This window comes from Eulemur rufifrons, chromosome 7 (genome assembly GCF_041146395.1).
Source record: "Eulemur rufifrons isolate Redbay chromosome 7, OSU_ERuf_1, whole genome shotgun sequence".
NCBI classification, from domain to species: Eukaryota; Metazoa; Chordata; class Mammalia; order Primates; family Lemuridae; genus Eulemur; species Eulemur rufifrons.
In genome coordinates this window covers 169,210,241-169,230,955 of record NC_090989.1, presented here as the reverse complement: position 1 = coordinate 169,230,955, position 20,715 = coordinate 169,210,241, and the positions used below count along the sequence as shown (strand labels likewise).

Genomic DNA, 20,715 nt, shown 5'->3' with positions numbered 1-20,715 from the left:
AATGTATAAGTGAGCTCCTTAGTTTTCATACTTTCCTGTAAGTTCTCAATCTTTATGTATTTTAATGCACAGAAATGAAAGTGCCTTAAGTGAACTGACTCCAAACAAAGATCACCTGTTTTTTAAAATGGATTTCCAACAATGTCCTGTGATCAGCAAGCTCCAGTCTCTTGAAGAAAGACTTCTTTCTTCAGATAGCACATCATTATGAATCACTTTGGACATTTAAAAAGTTTAATTGGTCCTAGGATTTCTTCTGTTGTTTTCTAAACTTTATTCAAACTGGTTTTGCATGATGGTTTGAAACTATACTTACTAATAATAAAGGGGGGAAACAGATTAATATATATGAAGTGTAGAATTAAAAACAATGATTGAAAACCCACAGAAATGATGCCTTGCAGGATACTCCACATAGGAAAGAGATAACCCAAAATTCAGATATTCACTTGGAGACACAGATTTTTCTAGGTGTCACCTACTATTAGTATCTCCTCTTTTCTTACTAACAGAATTTGATTTTATTCTGGGCAGCAATGTGTCCAGAATAAAATCCTGGTAGGGACTACATTGCCCACCTTCCCTTGCAGCTAGATCTATCCAAGGGTTTATAAATAGAAGTTGGTTAGTACCTCCAGTAAATCTCTTTAAATCTTGTTGATCCAACTAGGAGATGGTCCTTTTGCCTCTTACCCTTACCCATCTTCTGACCTAAAACATGGATATGGTACTGGAAGTCCAGCACCCATTTTGCAGTTTTGAGAATAGATGCCATGAACATGTAGGATGGAGAGTGTAGGATGGTAAGTATAGAAAAGATAGGAAGAGCCTGGGTGCTCTATGGTTTTTGCAAAATGCCAAACCAATCCTGCATCACTATACTCAGGTCATTATTATAATACTAGCAGCCCAATGCAATTCTAATTCCCAGTGTTGCTGTTATGTTCAATAATAATAATAATGCTGATCTTGCAATTATACTCATCCCTATAGTTCACAGTCTATTTTCATTCTATTATCACCTGCAATCCTCACAATAACTCTGTGACATGAATTCAATTATTTTGGTCCTAAAGTTGAGGACACTGAAGCCCAAAAAACTTAGATAACTTGGCCAAGGTTACAGACTTAATGTTTGTCATAGTCAGGACTCAAACACTAAACATCAAATACAATTTCTTTCTCCTCCACTGTAGGTAAATTTGAACTGAGCTAATGCCTTGAGTAGCTATCCCAGAAGTGGAGGATCTTTTTTTGTCTTTTAAGTAAGAACCAATGACCTACTAGAATACAGTTTGACAATTCTATACTAGCATAAAAGGAGTTTTATTAAGGTTTAGGGTGGGGGGTTTTGTTGATATTTTTCTTCTTTGTGGAGAACTACAATATGTTCAACTAACATCCTCTTTAACTTGAGAAGAGAGAACAAACACCTGCCAATACATTGCCAGTTTTGTGTTTTTCAGTTCTATATGATGCCTGGTGATTGAGAAAGGAAACAGGAAGGGATAAAAGGAAAAGACAGTCTAGAGAAAGCACAAAATTTGGGGGAGATGTAGGGAAGGGAGGTGGAAAGGACTAGGGGACTGAAGAACTGAATATTCTGAAGTGCATGTCAGAGAGGCAGATACCTTGGCTTAATGTGCTATTTGCTAGGACCATGGAAGACAGTGTTGGAGTTAGCAGATAAATTGTCATCATAGCACTTGAAATGTTCTTTAGCTGTTTAATCCTGTTTGCAGCTCTTGTCCAGCTCCTCTCTCTTTACTTTTTAAAACAGAATTTACCAGGGAAACTGACCATATAAGTTTCTGACAGCCATATACAGGAGTTCATACTGCCTTATAAGAGCCAATTGGTCAGTTTTCAGGAATTTTGTAAGTCAATTGTTAAATACAGCCATTATAAAAATCTAACTGTATAAACTTATGGGTAAATAAATTATATTAAAAACAAAGGTAAATACTCAAAATGTATCACTTCCTAATTACCATATTTCACAATTATCTGTGCTCTTGAGGTTTTCTTGTTCTATTATTTCTGTATGGTAGAAATACTACAGGATGGTGTCCTACTGTGTGTCTCTTCCTAATCCCACATCCAATAATACCACGTCGGTGGCTTGAAATCACACATAGTGGGATTGTGTGGCCATGGAAATGGGCAAGTACTATAAGTCAGTACTTGATTTATTGTTTTATTGAAACTTTGTAGTGTTTCTGTCTGCCTCTTGTGGGTTTTGCATTACTTTACCTTTGTATTGTGGTCATTTGTCTACTTGTCTTATCCCTCTACCAGAGTATAACCTTCTTCAATATCAGGTGGTTTCTCATTCATATGAGTGTCCTTTTCCCCAGCACTCGACAGCTCCTTACACATAGTAGATTGTATTAGTCTGTTCAGCTGCCATAACAAAAAATACCATAGACTAGGTAGCTTAAACAATAGGAATTTGTTTTTCTGACAGTTCTAGAAACCAGAAGTTTTAAGAGCCAGGTGCCAGCAGGGCTGATTTCTGGTAAGGACTCTCTTCCTGGCTTGCAGAGGGCCACTCTCTCACTGTGGCCTCACGTGGCGTGGGCACTCCTGCCTCTTCCTCTTCTTATAAGAACACTAGTCCTGTCAGATACAGCCTCACCCTTATGACCTCATTTTACCTTAATCACCTTCTTAGAGGCCCCCTTGTATAAATATGGTCCCATATGGGGATTAGGGCTTCAATATACGAATCTGGGGGTGGGAGGCACAATTCTGTTTATAACACAGACGTTTATGAATGATGTGTTAGACTGCTTCAAAGCTACGAAATATAGAGCCCTCACCATGTGCCTGTCTCTGTGCTAGTTATATTACATCCTTTGAGCCTCATAGCATTGCTTCTAAGTAGTTGTTATTGTCCCCACTTTATGCATGGAGACACTGACTCTCTACAAGAGATAAAGTAACTTGTCCAACTATGTACAGATGGTGAGTGTAAGATCCAGTATTCGAACCCAAACAATCTGACTCCAGAGTCCAAACACTTAACCACTAAGGAGACTGCCAACCTGCTTTGCTCGTAGGTATGGATGTGTGTATTTTGTCTAAAGGCAATACTGAAACTGTTGCCAAAAAAAAGTAAGCAACTGTTGGGAAATTCTGCAAAGAGTGTCTTGGTAAAATTGTGGTAGGGGAATCTTTGTATAATTGTAGCTTAAATAGAAAGTGTTTAAACCCCAAGTTCTTCCATTTCTGGGAACTTTTCTTTAAGACAGGATAAAATAAATAACTGTCAGATAATGCTACAAACTAAATGGAAAGTATTTTCTAACTAAACATTGAAGTTTACTATTCTAAATAAAAAATAAGGCCAACTAAAAAGGTTGGAAAGAGAGTGAGCATGTAAGAGCTAACAGGCATAGGAACAGAACAACTCATGTGATTTTGAATTAATATAATACCTGCTGGCCAGGCACGGTGGCTCACACCTATAATCCTAGCACTCTGGGAGGCCAAGGCAGGAGGATAGTTTTGAGCTCAGGCGTCCGAGACCCTGTCTCTACTAAAAATAGAAAGAAATTGGCTGGACAACTAAAAATACATAGAAAAAATTAGCCGGACATGGTGGCGCCTGCCTATAGTCCCAGCTACTCAGGAGGCTGAGGCAGAAGGATTGCTTAAGCCCAGGAGTTTGAGGTTGCTATGAGCTAGGCTGGCACCAGGACACTCTAGCCTGGGCAAAAGAGTGAGACTCTGTCTCAAAAAAAAAAAAAAAATATATATATATATATATATATATATGTAAAATACCTGCTTAGGATGTAATGTGATTATTTTCCTTAATTTGTTTGAACAAAGTTAACTGCACTTGAAATAAATTCTCTCAATTCTAACATGGGTATTGTTTTTGTCTCATCCTCTTAATGAAACAGTGCACTGACAGTCATTTCATGCATCCTTCCCTTAGTGTCCCCTCCACCCATCCCACACCAGTAATCGTGGTAAAAAAAAGCAAGTGCTTTGATGGAATGAAAGAGAAGCTTGGTGAATTTTACTCTGGTTCCTCCTGAAACCTCACCTGTGCATTCTCTTGCTGTATGTGCCTCTCTAAATCTTTTCATAAATCAGACAAGCAAAAAATGAGCATGCATGCATTCAGCACTTATTGAGTACCTACTGCATGCCAGATCCTCTTCTGGAGGTAGTGAACAAAGTCCCAGGTGCTCACATTCTAGAGGGAGGAGAGAAATAATGAACAAGTAGATCATTTGTTAGCAATTGATAAGTTCTTTGAAGAAGACCAGGTTAAGGGTTTATCAATTTCAGCACTACTGACATTCGATTCAGATCATTTTTTGTTGTGAGGGGCTGAACTGTGCATTGTAGGAGGTTTAGGTATAGTGAGGACTTTGGCTTTGAATCAGAGAGGTGTGGGAGATCGTCCAGGGTTTGGAGTGACGTGCCCGGGTTTATGTTTGAATAGAGTCGTGCTTGCTGGCAGATTGCAGAGGAGCAGAGGGGAAAGCCAGAGTGCAGAAGCAGCCGTGGCCATGGTTCAGACAAGCACCTAGTCATGGCTAGACTGGTCGGGTAGGGGTGGTGGCAAGGGGTTGGATTCTGGATCTCTCTTGAACCTACGGCTGACGAAGAGTTCCTATTGAATTTGACATCAAGTGCAAGCAAAAAAAAAAAAAAAAAAAAAAGGAGTCTTGAAAGATTCTTCTTTGAGAATACTCCAAATGAGGTTTTATTTCTGATTTTGATGCTAATCCTAGGGAAGTTGAGCATGATGGAGACATTGTTTAGGCATTAGGTAGTAGACTGTTGTTTCCTAAATTACTTCCTTAGTAAAACCAATTAAAATTATAATTTGGGCCTCCAGGAGAAAAGGGAAGAAGCCAAACTTGGTAGGATCTCACCTCTTAAATGGCACTTAACAGCACTTTGCTCCTATTGTGTGGGTAATGAAATTCTGGCAAGCAGGGGCAAAATGAACCAAGGGGCCCTCAGAAGCAGCCCATACCCGCTTGTTCATAGCTGTAATGGTACCTGATTGTCCTCTAGGTCCCCATTTGGGAACCAGTGCACACTTTTCCTAAAAAGCACCACGTGCTGCAAATTCAGGCAGCATCTTTCCTTTCTCTGCACAGCCTGCCTTTGAAGATGCTCGGGTGTATTCCAGATATTGCCTCCCCAAACTGAGGTAGATTAAATGAGGTTCCAAGCTTCTCAAACTGCAGGTGAGGGGGAACGTGAGAGAGAGGCCCAATCTTCTAATTAGTCTCTAGGTTAACATGGGCTTTTTAAAAAACCTTCTGAATATGTCAGCTCACATCTGAGATTACACTTCGGGAGTTTTTTCCTTTACCTGGTGGAGTCATGTCTGCCTTCTCCTTAAATCAGTGTTTCTTCTGGCATGGTGTGAGATGTTTGTTAAGAATGCAGAGTTTCAGACTCCTTTTCAGACCCAGAGGGATGAAAATGGCAATAGTGTTCATTAAGGGGCTCAGATGATTCTGGAGTATGCTGATGTTTGAAAGCCATGCCGTATCATTTAGGAATTGCATTCACTTCCTAGTAACAGACACTGTACATAAAGAAATAGTTTATTTCTCTCCCTGCTAAAAGAAGTTTCCAGATAGGCAATCCTGGGTTTGTCTAATGGCTCCGTGGTATAACTTTAAAAAAAAAAAAACAAAAAAAACCAGGCTGCTAACTTTCTGTCCTACCATCTTCAGCCCATAGCTTCCATTGTTAAGGTTACTTCCTGGTACAAGAAGGCTGCTGGAGCTCTAGCCATTCTGTTTGCATTCCAGGCAGGAAGCAGGAAGAAGGATAAATGGGCAAAAGGGACCTTGGCCAACTGCTGGCCTCTTTAAAAGAATTCTCCCAGGAGTCACACCCTTACATGTCATTGGCCAGAATCTATATGGCCACATGTAGCTACTGGGGAGGTGCCAGAAATATTGTTCTTAGCTGGGCATACTGGTGCTCTAAGTAAAATGATGATATTCTTGTTAAGGAAGAGGAGAAAAATGGACGTGGGTGGGCAGCTATCTCTGCCACAGCTCCCTAACACCATCATGCCATGGTGTAGAGGAAAGACTATCTCATTTGGAGAACATTTTTTACTTACTGTCAGGTCATTTTGGGGTTTATTCGGGAGCTGTGTGTTGGTTATGTTCTGGAGAATACCAAAGGAAAATGTATTCATCATTTCTGTGGTCAGCCACACAGACATATGGGAATCCACAATATCTGGGGTTTTTTCCTTCTTTCCCAGCCATCTACCTCTCTCTCTCTCTCTCTCTCTCTCCCACTCTCTCTCTCTCTTTTCTTGATAAAGAAGTCCAAGAATCCATGGAGAACAGAGAGGGAGGAAGAGGAAGCCAAATTCAAAGGTGGCTCTACCATTTTCTAACTATGTGATATACAATCTGATGAGTCCGAAATACCCACATCCAGGGTGTGGGGACGGTATGAAATACTGTATATAAAAACACTTCAGGCCTTACGGTCACTCAGTAAATAAATAGTTCATTGATCCCTTCCTTCATTTAGCCGGTGAATAACAATCGATTCTGAGATCAGGCAAGAAAGGCTGACTTCTCTTTTGTTGGCTTCCTACTCTAAGAAAATAAGGATGTTTTTCACTTGGAAAATGCTCTTACCCAGAAATGTGAGCACTTTTGCCTGTAGGATTTCTTGTTTTTGCTGTAGCTGGTGGAATCTTCTGCATAATTCCTGCAGATCATATTGGGCAGGGAAACAACAACAACAAAAAGCATTTTCTCCTTAATTGTATATCTAGGCTTGGAAAAGACAACTGAAAAATTGGGTGTGGTCCACCAAGTTCTCTCCCCTTTTCTGTGCTTCCTGGATCTCCTGGAGGAGATAGGCATCCTGTCCTTTGCCTGGCGACTGCCTGGGGTGGGTTGTTGAGGGAAAACAGTGGGATAGCTCTAAAACTCACAGTGTTGTCTCCAGACTAACCGCAGGGCCTGAGAAGGGGTTAGAAATGCAAATTACAGGGCCCCGCCCCAGGCCTACTGAATTAGAAATCTGTGTTTTAACTTTCCAGATGATTCTAATGCAAACCATTGAGAACCACCGTTCTAAATAAAGTGCTTTGCACACCTCTTTTATTAACATACTTTTTTAAAAATTATTTTTAGCACACTTTTCTCCCAAATGCAGAGTCATTGCCTCTCTCTGGCCTCTCTCTCTCTCTCTCTCTCTGCCCAGGCAGAAATACTATCAAATGTGCGTTTCCCTGTGACAAGCCCAGTCTTTCCATCTAGGTGAGGCCTTGCTTTGTAGACGTTGTTTGCACAGTGACTAAAGCTCTTACAATCCCTGTGACACAGACAGAAGTTGCTGCCAAGCTTCCCTGTTGGGGAGTAACACCTTAAATAAAGGCCTTCAGCTATTTCATTTTCATAACCCAGTTTATTGTGTTCAAAATGCTTTTTGTTCAGGGGAAGTATACCTAGTATGACTTCACCCAGGGCAGAATCACAGGACACTTTTACCTGGAAATGTCTAAATGGACCAAAGTTTCTAACATATTCAACAGACCCTACTTCTCAAGAAATAAGCTCAATACACACAGGATGAAAAATAAAATTATTAAGATACTAGGTCAGAGCTTGGTTATAGTCATCGTTGACAAAATTCTATTTGATTTGATTTTTTACTCCTAAAAAGGAACAAGTGAAATATGTTTGGGCTAAAATGAGCAATCTGCAGGATTTTCAGGGATATTGCCAAATTTGATTTTTTTAGTGCCAGAAAATATACTCAATATTTTCCTGTTACCGTTGGTTGGGTTGGTGTTTGTTTGGGGCCATACAGTAGTTTATTATGGAGAATGCCAAAGGAAAATGCATGCGGCATTCTCATATCCAGCCAGAAAATTCAGAAGACCTGTTTCTCCCGTACTCTCATCCATCTGCTAATCCCCTTTGCTCAATAAAAAACTTGGAAAGTCCAGCACCTAAACACCAGGAAGATACACAAAGCCAATGTGAGAGGGATCACTCTTTCACCTGGACATGAACAGGCTTTGAGGGGATTGGAAGTCGTGAAGGATTAACTCATCCTCCCTCAGAGTAAGCCAGATCACCTACCATGTGACAGGGAGGTGATTTGGTAGGTTGTTCATTCACATGAACTGATTTATTTTAATAATGGGGCATCTTGATACCTAGGTAAGTTTTTAAGTCATTCATCAAATTATTGACTGTCTTGTGAGAGAGTATTTTAGCACATTCTATATTTCAGGGATTATTGGAATACTAGTAGAAAGGATAATTTTTCACTGGTGATCAGTAGGTTTGAATTATAAAAGGTAACAAAAGATGTCCAGGAAAGGTGGAGCCGTGTCCTCAAAGAGTAGCCTCCATTGACTTAAGAATTCAGAGTATTTAGGATGGACCTCAGCACACCAAGGAATTTGTTGACTCTTAAGCATCTGTAGAGTTCTTCATCACTGCTGGCTCCACCTTCACCCAATCATTCCATGCTGGGATTCCTTTTCCTCTAGCCTTCAAATGTGTTGAACTTCTTCAATCCAATCTCCACGTGTGGACCCTGCCCAAGATGGGGTAATCAGGGCCCTTCTCTAGGGATTTGGGACTGAGAAAAGCCAGTCGGTCTAGGATAGGCTCTTGAGCCAAAGCTGTGCCAGCTCAAGTGCTGTGGGAAACCCTAAGCTGTGAGAAGGTGAGAAACAGATCTACAGGAAGAGGAGAGAGCAGAGGTGAGAGGAAACTGGGCTCAAAGACAGGAGAAATCTGGTGCAATCACCTTCCAGTGGCCGGTTCCATGTCTTCATGCGGCCCCATTATGTACACTGCTGGGTGTCTTAAGAAGACACGGTACCTTTACAACAATTTTCCATGTTTTCCCCTGAAATCAAATTAGCTGTTTAATAGCATTGTATTCCTTGCAACCTATTTTTCTTGCTTAGACTAAGATAGGCAGCTCCCAGGGTTTGGTCTCACTCTACAAGCCAACAGTGTTGCTACACATCTTGAAATGGAAGAAAGGCCAGGAAGCATTTTTCCATTAGGAATGGGCCATTTGGAATGGGCCAGACTGGATAATATAATTATTGTTATGTATTCATGTTACTTATTGTCATTGAGGACCTCATGATTTGCCTACACTCTCATTTAATTGTCACAATCTCCAGACGAGTCTTCTGGACAGTTCTGTAACTTGCTCAGGAACTTAAGAGATGGGAAATGGCAGATCCAGGCCTGAGGGTTGGGATCTACCTGGCCACGCTGTGGCAGGTGCAGGGAAGATTCCACCATGGGTCAGCCTTATCAGAGAGGGCTTGGTTCAAGGTAGCAATTCAGAAGGGCTCTCAGGGACGGTGGGCAGAGGGATGTGTGAGTCATGACAGGTGATTGAGAGGAGGGTGACTCGAGTTCAAATTAGACTCTACATTATCAAGCATCCACAGGGATGCATTTCATATTAGCAATGGTCCCTAACATTCTATAACTGTAACGGGAGTTGTGAGAATGACAAGGTGATGTTGGAACCAGGCTTTTCTACAAGCAGTCTTCTGAGACAAAGTCCATTCCCCAAGACACAGAGTCCAATGAGGTATATGGTACAGCGACTCTCCTGGGGACAGAAAGGTGTACCAGTGTCCGATGGGAAAATTGTCAGCTTCTAACCCCAAGCTAACTTATGATCAGGGCTTTTGTTTCTTCTCAGAGAGTGCTGGTAATCTGCAGGCGGCCTTCAAAACCCAGAGCCATTCCTTCCCGTCCCAGAGCGTGGCTCTCTGCCAGGTGCCTCTAGGGAGGGGTTCCAGGGGCCCTGCCTTCGGAAAGCCTGCTAGTCCATGACAAGCATTCTGTTTATGGTTGCCTTTGGGATTTGATTAAAAGGATGATAGGCACAGGATGGTGCATGGTTACCATCATTAGTTAGGAAAATAAAGATGGCCTTCACATTTTTTAAGGGCTTGTCATCACAAAGCCTTTATCCCCCTCTCTTCCAACACTTATGACTTAGTTTCTAGAGATCAAAGTAGACAGGGCTTTCGCAACTCTTCACCCCAGCATTCCCAAAACATGTGTTCACATCCAAGCCTCCCTAAATGCAAAGGAATTAGACCACATTTGTGGAGTATAACAAACTTGATGGATTTGGAGCCCCCAGTCTTCCACGTTCTCCATTTTGTTGAACAAATGCCTTGTTTTGCAAGAATTGGTCATGATGCTAGGTAAGATACTTGGAAGTATTTTCCATGATGTCATCTGAGCTTGTGGGTTTGTTTTGTTTTTTTTTTTTGTTTTTTTTTTTTTTCCTCTCTTATATGATAGCATACCTTCTGTTCTGGTTAAGTTTTTCTTTCTCTAGTTTTGCATGTAGCTGGATGATAGAATGTCTGTTTTCTTTTCCCAGGCAACATTAGGTGCTTACTACTCTCCCCCGTTGTTAGGGTTGAGTGAGCCTCATAAAGTACAGGAATACGTCTTAACAGTCGTCAACAGGAATGTTCTAGGATGTGCACAAATCCTCATGTTAATGACAATGTTTAATTACACGCTCTGCATCCCAGATTTAGTGAGTTTATTTCTGACGGATGTCAGCTGCTGCGCGCCTCACACATGGCTCCAAACCTGGAGGGCTTTTAATGTAGGTGGAGGCTGAGGTACCCAGGAGTTTGCCAAGTGCCAAAGACTGGCTTTGACTCCATTGCCGAGGCAGGTGCTGACATATCCCCTTGGCGAGGGAGGCACGCTGCACGCCGGAGACTAACAGAGAAAATGGTAAAGCCAGCTCTCAGGGGAGTCTGCCGAGAAAGCCCTACCCTCCGGGTTCACCAGCGTGTTCGCTGAATTCTCTTTCTCTAGGAAAATTTACTGGCTCTATTTTCCCCTTGCAGAGAGAGGGAAAGGCCCAAGATGTGGGTGATTTGCCTGAGTCTTTCTTTAAGGATGAATTTCTCTGCTTGCCATAAGAAACTCATCTGCTTTGCAGTTTCAGGAAGGATGAGGGCTGCGGAAGTCGGTTGCGTCCTGCTGGGGGAATCGTCTTTCCAGTAAGTGGGAACAGGCACGTGGTTTGAGTGATGGGCGAGTGATCTGCTGTGCTTTCTGTCCTCAGGTTCACCAGTACTACAGCTGTCTCCCCGAAGAGAAAGTCCCTTATGTCAACAGCCCTGGAGAGAAGCTGAGAATCAAGCAGCTCCTACACCAGCTCCCGCCACATGACAATGAGGTAAGGGGCTAGACAGGGGCTCATGAAGACTTCTTTTAGAACCTTCTGTGAATTGTTACCTTTTTCATAGTCAGAAGGCTGTGATCCACGAGAATGCCAACAAAAAACTCTGGTACTTTATTTTAGGTTTTAGCTTTCTTAACTAGAGCCAAAAGCAACTGGTCAACTCCTTACTTCGAGAGAGTTACTGAAAAAGCAGAGTCTCATTATGAACTGGACTAGCCTCTGTGCTATTTGGGAGTAACCAGGGAGCACTACGATTTATAAGCTCAAGTCCAAGTTTTCTTCCTTGAAGAAAAATGTCCACGAGGCTTGCCTGTGTATATGTTTGAAATTCCCTAGGCCATTTCAAGCCCTGCAAAATCTAGGTGACTCTCTTGAATTTTCAGCATCATTTCATATTAAATGAGTGTGCAAGTTTTCCACATTGCATGCAGTAGAAGTTACCTGTCCAGATTCACAGCTCTAAACATCTGTGTTTATCATGGTAAAGTCCAACTTGTCTTTTGTACTGTTGAAAGTGTGGCTAGCAGACTGTCCTTTTTTTCTGAACCCAGAAACGTGGCACAGTCAGCAGACATTTCTACCTTTGAAATCAAATTGATCCTAAAGGGAAATTTGTAAACATGCTTTTCAAAGATCATCACGCTGGAAGGGATTAGGTTTATAAACTAGAAATTAATTTGTGAGTATCAGGTTTTTAAGGTGGAATTGAACTGTCTACTTTCACTGTATTTAAAACACAAATGTAATTTCACATTGAAAGGAGAATAACCCCTTTAGAGAGCTGGACACCAGCTTTCTACCAATTCCTTCCATCCACAGGCTGGATCCCAACACCTCAGTCTCAAGGGAGATGAGTGTTCTTTAGTCTTATCTTTCCACATTTGAATAAAAGGGGATCATTTGAGAGCCTCAAAAATAAATTTGAGTAAGCAGAACAAAAACTTAAAGCAAATCCCTAGAAAGAAATCTACAATCCTCTTTCCTGCTGCATATTTCAGACTTCGTAAAACAAATATAAATAATGCTTTCTCCTTTAAACTTGAGAGCAGGCACTGTAACCTGATGCCCAGTTAACTAATTTGGAAGTGAAAATGCGGGCTTTTAGAAGCAGGAGGGGTGTGCCTGCCCTTAAAAATATGTTCATAAAATGTCAGTGGCATAACCATATATTCTGGGATGTTCGGGTCACTGCAGTTCTCTCTCTGGGATATTTACATGAAGACTTCTTTTCTTTTCTTTTTTTTTTTTTTTAACTCTTTTTACTTGATAGAGGGAAGCGATTGGCTCTTCCCTGCTTTTAGTGGTTTGTTCTGCATATGGTTAACTGTGCTTTCATGAAAAGAAACACCATTCAAATTACAACTTCCTATTGGTGGGAATTCAGTATGTGTGACCCAGTGGGCAGATCTGATTATTTGATATGTCCCTTGTGAGGATAAAGGGTGATTGTGATTCTAAAGTAAATATTTGATCACCCTCTTTTTCACCCAGATAAGACAATGTTGATATATACAGCTGCACTGGTTTTCAAACTAGGATGCCACAGTCCTAATTCAGAGGTTTTCCCCTAACCATCTGTATGACAAATTATCTGAGCAGTTCAGTTAACCTTTCTGACATCCAGAGTACTCCAAAGACAGACAGGAGGTGGAACTAGGACCAGGTTTCCTAAAGCATGAGATATACATGACGTTGAGTGGGACATGAACATGGCAGAAAATAAAATCAAACCACGTAGTGAGAGAGTTACTCCCTTTTAAATTATATTTCACTCCTTGTGATAGAGTGGTTGAATAACCAAGGAGGAAATTTCAGCCTAGTGCTAGCAGGTATCTCACCTCTCTAACTCATACCAGTCTCCACTCTAAAGTAGGAGCATCAGGGAATCTCCATTTCAGGATCTCCTGCAAGCAGAGTGGCCAGCTAGAATCTAACAGCATGGTTGCATTCTCACTCTATTTGATTTTATAGCCACCTTTTGTTTTTTGCAGGTGATGTTGGTGTTCCATTTATAGTCATAATATACTTCCTTTTTAAATAAATGTATTCAAGTTTCCAAAACAGTGAGTCAGTACTAAAAACAGCATTAAGTAAATAATAGTTCAAGACTATAGCACAATTTCCAAGGTGTGCACAAATAAGGGGAGAGAATGAAAAATACTGGATTTAAATGTCTTTAGTGTTCCCCGCTTTAATTCTGTGGGTTTCTGTGTTTAACAAGAAGGAAAATATCTTTTGCTTTGAGTTGGCTCAACCAAAGCTCAGCAGGCAGCCCCTTTCCCTCTCACACACAGATGAACACGCGGGAGCTTCCGTGCAGCCCCACAAGTGCCTCTGGACCAACTCCGCAGGCTCATGCCTTTGTTTCCCTATTCTTCCAAAATGGGACCCGAGAACAGAAGCTGTGAGCACGTGGACAGCTGTTCCGACTCACTGACCTAATGTCATACTGGGTGTCAAAGATCATTTATATGGGCACATGCAGAGGAAAGTATCAGGTCTCTATATAATCAATTTGGAAGAAGGGGAGCATCCCAGATAATTATTGGCACCAAAGCCACCCTAGAGGATTTGATGTTAGTACGGTGAGCAGAGTGTGGCAGTAAGGGTGGGGACCCTTTAGCCTGCCCAAGGCTGAGCTCCAGAGTTCAGAGCCTCTAGTAAGCTCTTTTGGCTGTGAACAATCTTACTAGAGACTCACCTTAAGTGTCTCCAAGGCTGGTGTTGTTAAAGTTCAGGCCAAGGCTATAAAAGCAAATGGGATCATGTTTAATGAGAAAACTCAGAGCACGGGCTTCAGGAATCTCAAGGAGCAAGGGCGACTTCCTCCATGCTGTTCTCGGTGTCTCCTCAGGTTCGATACTGCAACTCCCTGGACGAGGAAGAGAAGAGGGAGCTGAAGCTGTTCAGCAACCAGAGGAAACGTGAAAACTTGGGCCGAGGGAATGTCAGGCCCTTCCCAGTCACCATGACAGGAGCTATTTGTGAACAGGTGAGCATGCATTCAGGAGAGTGAAGGGGCATTGTTCTGGCATCCTGTCATTCATTTATTCATCCAATGATTGTTTTATTGAGTGCTTACTATGTGCCAGGCACAGTCCTAGGCCTTGGAGATACAGCACCAAACAAAAGACACAAAAGCTTAATCTTGCCCTTCTAAGGAGTTATGTTCTTAGGGGAGGAAGTCAGACAATAAATTTAATCAGCAAAATAGAAAAATGTACAGCAGGGAATGGGGCTAGGAGGTACTGGACGTGTGGGGAGGCTGCAAGTGGGGAAGACCCCACTCAGAAGGTGGCATCCGAGCAAAGGCGTGGAAGTTGTCCGAGAGGAGGTGAATCATGCAGATCTTGGGGCAGAGGGAATGGCCAGCTCAGAGGCCCCGAGGCAGGAGATGGTCTAGTATGTTCAAGGAACAGTGAGCTGGCCAGTGTAGCTGGGGCAGAGGGAGTGAAGAGAGAGACTTAGCAGGTAAAGTCAGAGTTTGTGTAGGGCCGTGGGAGCTACTGGAAGGATTAAGCAGAGAAATGACATGATGCGTTTATATTTTAAAATGAGTCCTTTAGACAATAGAGTTTGCCCAGGCCGTGGGCAAGCTCCCAGGGTCTTCCCAGGACCTGTGCCATTTAAAGGGGGTGATAAATGATCTTCTCCTGGGGTTTGAGAGTTCTTTATCTAAGCGCATGCAGCCCAGTGCATTCTCCCTGGGACCTCCCTGAGTGGAAGAGTCTAGATTTGCTTTTTCTCCTACCTGTAGAGTGCTCCAGGCACAGTGGGGGAGGATTTTAAAGGCAGAAGGGTGGGAATCCAGCTCTCCAGGGTTCACCCTGCCCCACCTCTCAGCTGCCAAAAGCTTTCTGGTGTTGATTGTCATTTTTGGCACTTCTGTAAGTCCTGCTGCTTTTTGAGCAGCCCCATCAAACTCTGTAGGCTCTGGGTAGACTCATGAGGTGCTGAAGATATGTCAGCTGGATCAATGAAGAGGGCACAGGATACTGCCCGAGGGGAGCAGATGTCATTTGGGGCCCTTTTTTGAGATTTCAGCAGGGTAGGGTGAGAAGGTTCAGGTGGGAAGGAGAAGCTACTTGACCAGAGATTTGGCAGTGGGGTCTTCGTTCATTAAAAGCACCCTTGAGACCTACTGTTGAGATGCAGGTGGTCAGTGGTTATGACGCGAGATTCACTGTGATCAATTCAGGGCCCTCACAACTATCTAATCGGTCCCGGGAAACCAGGCAGGCTGGACTCACCCAAGGGGAAAGGAAGCTTGGGCAGTCTGTGGGCAGATGCTAAGAGTAGGGTATAGGAGTGCCAAGATTGTGGAGGCAGAGAGACCTTTCATAAGTTTTACCCATGTTCCTGCCAGACGACCTTGACCATGTTACTTTCTCTTGGTTTTGTCATCTACACAATGGGGACAACAACCCTTATAGAGTTTTGTGAGGATTAAATGGGATTATGTATTCATACTTTAGGATTATTATCATGGAAGGAAGGGATGGTACTTTCTCTAACACGATGCCTTTCTTTTGTCTGGTCATACACATGACTGAGCTCCCAGAGACTATTCCATGAGGACTTCATTTTCCATGATGCATTTCAACTCATACCATGTCCACAGCATGGGAAAGGTTTGGAGGCAGCTTCTCCGCTCTTTCGACATTGTCCCCAGAGCTCAGCCACTCACCTGGGACCCTAGTACTAGACTCAGGCTATGAACGTCATGGCCTGTGCCAGGGTCAACAGAAAGCATCTCCCTGGACCCACTTCACACTGTGTTCCTCCCTCAAAGACCCTCAAACCATATTCTTTTTATTCCAACCCCAGTTGTAAGCATGGGTTATCAGTGATTCTGCCTCGTTTCTTTCTAGACAGAGGAGGAAACTTGGAAAATGAGTGAGAAACCAGGGAAGGGATCTGAAAGAAACCCTTCCCATAGTCTGGCCTTAGAAGCAATGCCTGTCAATCAAGACTATGCAGAAAGATGTTAGAGGAGGCAGGCTAAAAGCAGGCCTGAAAGGCACACAGAAAGTAGTTAAGGGTGGGCATGCTTTGATAGACACCCCCTCCTATCCCACAGTGCAGGCTCCATCCCCTCCAGTGCCCCCTCTAGTGCCCCCTCCCCAGCCTGTTCCTCCTGGGGTTAGACTGGGCTATGCCTCTGCATGGAGTTTGCAGCAGCTAAAAGATAATGAGGCCTTCGCTCTGTGCCAGGTTGCCTCCTGCCTGCAGAGCCCTGTACGTTATTACGCTAAAAGAGCTTTTTAATTCTTTCCTATCTTTCTGATTCCTTATTCTCCCAGTTACTTTATCTCTATCTTACTTGTGGGCCTTCGGAAAGGAGGGTTGGGGAGGGCAAGAGAAACCTGCTCTCCCATGCGTATGGAGCAGGTAGCACAGTGACTCCTTTGAAAATCAGTGCTCAGCGACCAGCTATGGGTGCTGGTCGTTTGTCATTTACGCACAGCACTGGGACATGAGGGCTGGTGCGCGTACTGATTCTTCTGTTTGCCTTGCAGTGTGGAGGCCAGATCAATGGTGGGGACATTGCTGTGTTTGCCTCCCGCGCCGGCCACGGCGTCTGCTGGCACCCGCCATGCTTCGTGTGCACTGTCTGCAATGAGCTCCTGGTAGATCTGATCTACTTTTACCAAGATGGGAAGATATACTGTGGCAGGCACCACGCCGAGTGCCTGAAGCCGCGCTGTGCAGCCTGTGACGAGGTCAGAGCAAACTCCAGCAGGCTTGAAGCCCTGCCCGTCACCCCCTTGGTTGCGCCATAGCCAACACATGGTCCTGTGGCTTCCTGCTCAGAGGGAAACCATAAGCCACTCCACCCTCTTGCATTAACCCTTGAGAGAGAGGGAAAGAGAGAGAGAGAAAAGTAGAGAGAGAAGCCCCACGCTGGCTGCTGGAGTGTCTGGGTTGTGGCCTGCTTTCCTGAACATGACAGTCTCATAGTCTCCTGGTGGGAAGGCTGTTTCTATAGCCAAGGAGATCACCAAGTAACATACAACTGGCACTAAGTCAGTTCAGAACCCTTAAAAAAAAAAAAAAGACCTTGTGCAACTTTAGATTTCAGCCCTAATCCCAGGGCATAATCTTCAGTAACGGAGTGCTGCTTAAATCTTAAAATTGTTCCATTTTTCAAGATTCAGTGGTGCAGGTTGGTTAGAGAAGAAAATGGGTAGCATTATTATTATACAAAAGTTCTGAGTGAAAATTCAGGAGGCAGATGGATGCTCCATTCGGATGCCTCTGCCCCATGCCCTAAGAGGTATTTGAATGTACTACCCCGGGTAAGAAAGCAGAATAGAACGGAAGCCCCCTGCCTGGCATTCTTTCCCCACCAGACACGCCCTATGATGATCTGTAAGCTGACAGCTTATAAGGCCTGGTTTGGCTTTGTAAGTTGGGGGCAGAAAGAATAATGTTCTAAACCTGACCACTGTTATGGGAATAATTTGGGGAAAGGTTTTAGCCGGGCGTTTCCTCCTGTGCAGAGGAGTTTGGGGTCTGTCTGACCTTGTATACAGCAGTGTGGGAGGGAATACTCCTCTTTTTCAGCCAGAGTCTACACTGTCACATGGGGTTTTCTCTTTTACAAACTGCCTATGAGGGATTTACTCTCCTACCAGGAAGCTGATTTGACTTAATTAATTCTAATGCAAATAGTGATATTCTAGACTAGAGAGACCCTTTTAGGTAGATAGCTGGAAAACTGAATTCAGGTCCAACTCTGATGCATGCCTCAGTTTCCACATCTGAAAATCAGTGCTCATAATACAACTTGGTGTTCTCCAATGGCAATAGACTATGAGGATTGAAGCAAGTGTGCTTTGGAATCTGTGTTTATTGAGATAAAATTTGCATAGCATTAAGGCTCACCCTTTTACGGTATACGGTTCAGTGGGTTTCAGTGTATTCACAAAGCTGTGCAGTGATTACTGCTGTCTCGCAGACCACTTTCACCAACCGAGGAGAAACTCTGTATGCATAAGCAGTCACTTCCCTTTTCCCCCTCTCCCCAGCCCCTGGCAACTGCTAATCTCTTCTGTCTCTGTAGATTTACATTTTCTGGACATTTCATATAAATGAAATCATGTAACATGTCTGTCACCTTTTGAGCCTGGCTTCTCTCACTTGCCATGATGTTTTCAAGGTTCGTCCGTGTTGTAGTATAAGTACTTCATTCCTTTTCATGGCTGAATCATATCCACATGTATGTATATGTCACATTTTGTTTAGCCATTTATCCATTGATGGAAATTTAAGTTGTTTCCACTTTTTAGCTAATACGAATCATGCTGCTTCAGGCACAAGTTTTTGTGTGTACATATATTTTTAATTCTCTTTAGTATAAACCTAGGAGTGGAATTGCTGGGTCATATGATAATTCTAACTTTTTGAAGAAATGCCAAACCATCTTCCAAAACAGCTATACCATTTTACCTTCCTGCTATCAATGAACAAAGATCCCAATGTCTCCACATTCTCACTAACACTTGTTTATTGTCACTTTTTCATCATAGCCATTCTAGTGGGTAGGAAGTAATATCACATTGAGATTTTGATTCACGTTTCCCTAACAGCTAATAGCATTGAGCATCTTTTCATGTATTTATTGGCTATTTGTATATCTTCTTTTTCAGAGAAATATCTATTTAAACCCTTTACCCTTTTTTCAAGTGGGTTGTTTTTCTTTTTTATTGTTGAGTTGTGAGAGTTGTTTACATATTATGGATACTAGTCTAAATATATGATTTATCAGATATATGGTTTGCAAAGATTTTCTCCCATTCTATAGTTATATTTTTTGCTTTCTCAAGATGCCCTTTGAAACATAAAAGTTTTTAATTTTGATGAAGTCTATTTATCTATGTTTTCTTTTGTTGCTTATGTTTTTAGTATCATATCTCAGAAACCATTGCCTAGTCCAAGATCATGAAGACTTATATGTGTGTTTTCTTTTACGAGTTTTATAGTTTTTTGCCCTTACATTTAGGTCTTTGGTCCCTTTTGAGTTAATTTTTATGTATGGTATGAGGTAGTTATAAAGGAAATTTATTCTTTTACATGAGGCTATCCATTTGTTGACAAGACCTGGCTCCATTTGTTGACAAGACCATTCTTTCCCCATGGAATGGTCTTGGCACGCTTTTTGACAGTTATTGACCATATATGTATGGGCTTATTTCTCGACTCTCAATTTTATTCTATCAATCTATGTATCCATCCTTATGCCAGTACTACACTGGCTTAATTACCTTAGCTTTGTAGTAGATTTTGAAATCTGTGATTTGACATTTTAAAACTTGATATCAGGGGCCAAAACACAAATGCTTTTGAGGGCCAGGCAGGTACTATAAATGAAGGTGACCCATTTTCAGGCAATAGGGAAGGGTGAATAATATCGCAAATTAGAGAACCCGACACTCATCTGAATGCCACCATCCCTCTTCTTAGCTCTGACTTACTGCTGCCACACAGGAATGTGTCCTGAGCATTGCCAAATGTTATGTTTCCAAAAGAGAAATCGGGATTCCAGGTGTTTATATGATGTTTCCCACTTTTTAAAAATACTGTGTACAGGACAAATGAAGCAGATATGTATGTCCAGTGTGCCTATGAGCTGTCAGTTTTTGATCTTGCTTTATATTCTTTGGGGTAAAACATTCTTTCTCTTATTAAAATGTGGTTAAGTTAATCACTGGCCAGGATAGAAACCATGTTTAATTGTGTTTTAGGCAAATCTACATATAGGAGCTGATACAGATATAGAATTAATATATGCATATAGATTTCTGATTAATAATTTATGAGTGGGACCTGCTTCCTTACCCTTCTAGTTTGGGGCTCCCATAAATGTCTTCCTTTAAAGGGTGTTGTTATGGCTGGGTCTGAAACACTGACCATTTGGCTTCCCCATGTCCAGATTATCTTTGCAGACGAGTGCACAGAAGCTGAGGGGCGCCACTGGCACATGAAACACTTTTGCTGCTTCGAGTGTGAGACGGTGCTGGGCGGCCAGCGCTACATCATGAAGGAGGGGAGGCCCTACTGTTGCCACTGCTTCGAGTCCTTGTATGCGGAATATTGTGACACCTGTGCCCAACACATAGGTGAGACGATGCTTCGCACTCAGCGAGATCCTTCTGTGCCTGGATCGCCTTTGCGTCTGGTGTAGTTAGAATATCTTTGGTTGCAAGTGGTAAAACCTGATTTATATACCAGCTTTGTGAAAAAGGGAATTTCTTGGATCACATTACTGGAAAGGCCAAGGAGTAGCTGGCTTCAGGTAGGGATGGATCAAGGGTTCAAACAAAATCTTGATTTTTCCTCTGTGTCTCAGCTCAGGTTGCCTTCTGTTGGCATCATTTGGGAACAAGCTACTTTCACATGGTGGCCAAGATGACCCACTAGTTACACCTAGTATTAGTACTTATATTCTGAAAAGGAGAGGGACTCTGTCTCTTCCGGTTT

General features: G+C 42.6%; 1 protein-coding gene across 1 annotated transcript in view; it reads left to right on the top strand.

Moving 5' to 3' along the window:
- The window catches only part of PRICKLE2 (prickle planar cell polarity protein 2), a 108,480-nt gene that overhangs the window by 44,364 nt on the left and 43,401 nt on the right, over nt 1-20,715 (top strand). Inside the window, exons 3-6 of the mRNA XM_069473778.1 lie at nt 11,113-11,226; nt 14,087-14,224; nt 16,752-16,955; nt 20,168-20,354. Coding sequence (XP_069329879.1) covers nt 11,113-11,226; nt 14,087-14,224; nt 16,752-16,955; nt 20,168-20,354 — 643 coding nt within the window. The remainder of the gene's footprint in view (nt 1-11,112; nt 11,227-14,086; nt 14,225-16,751; nt 16,956-20,167; nt 20,355-20,715) is intronic.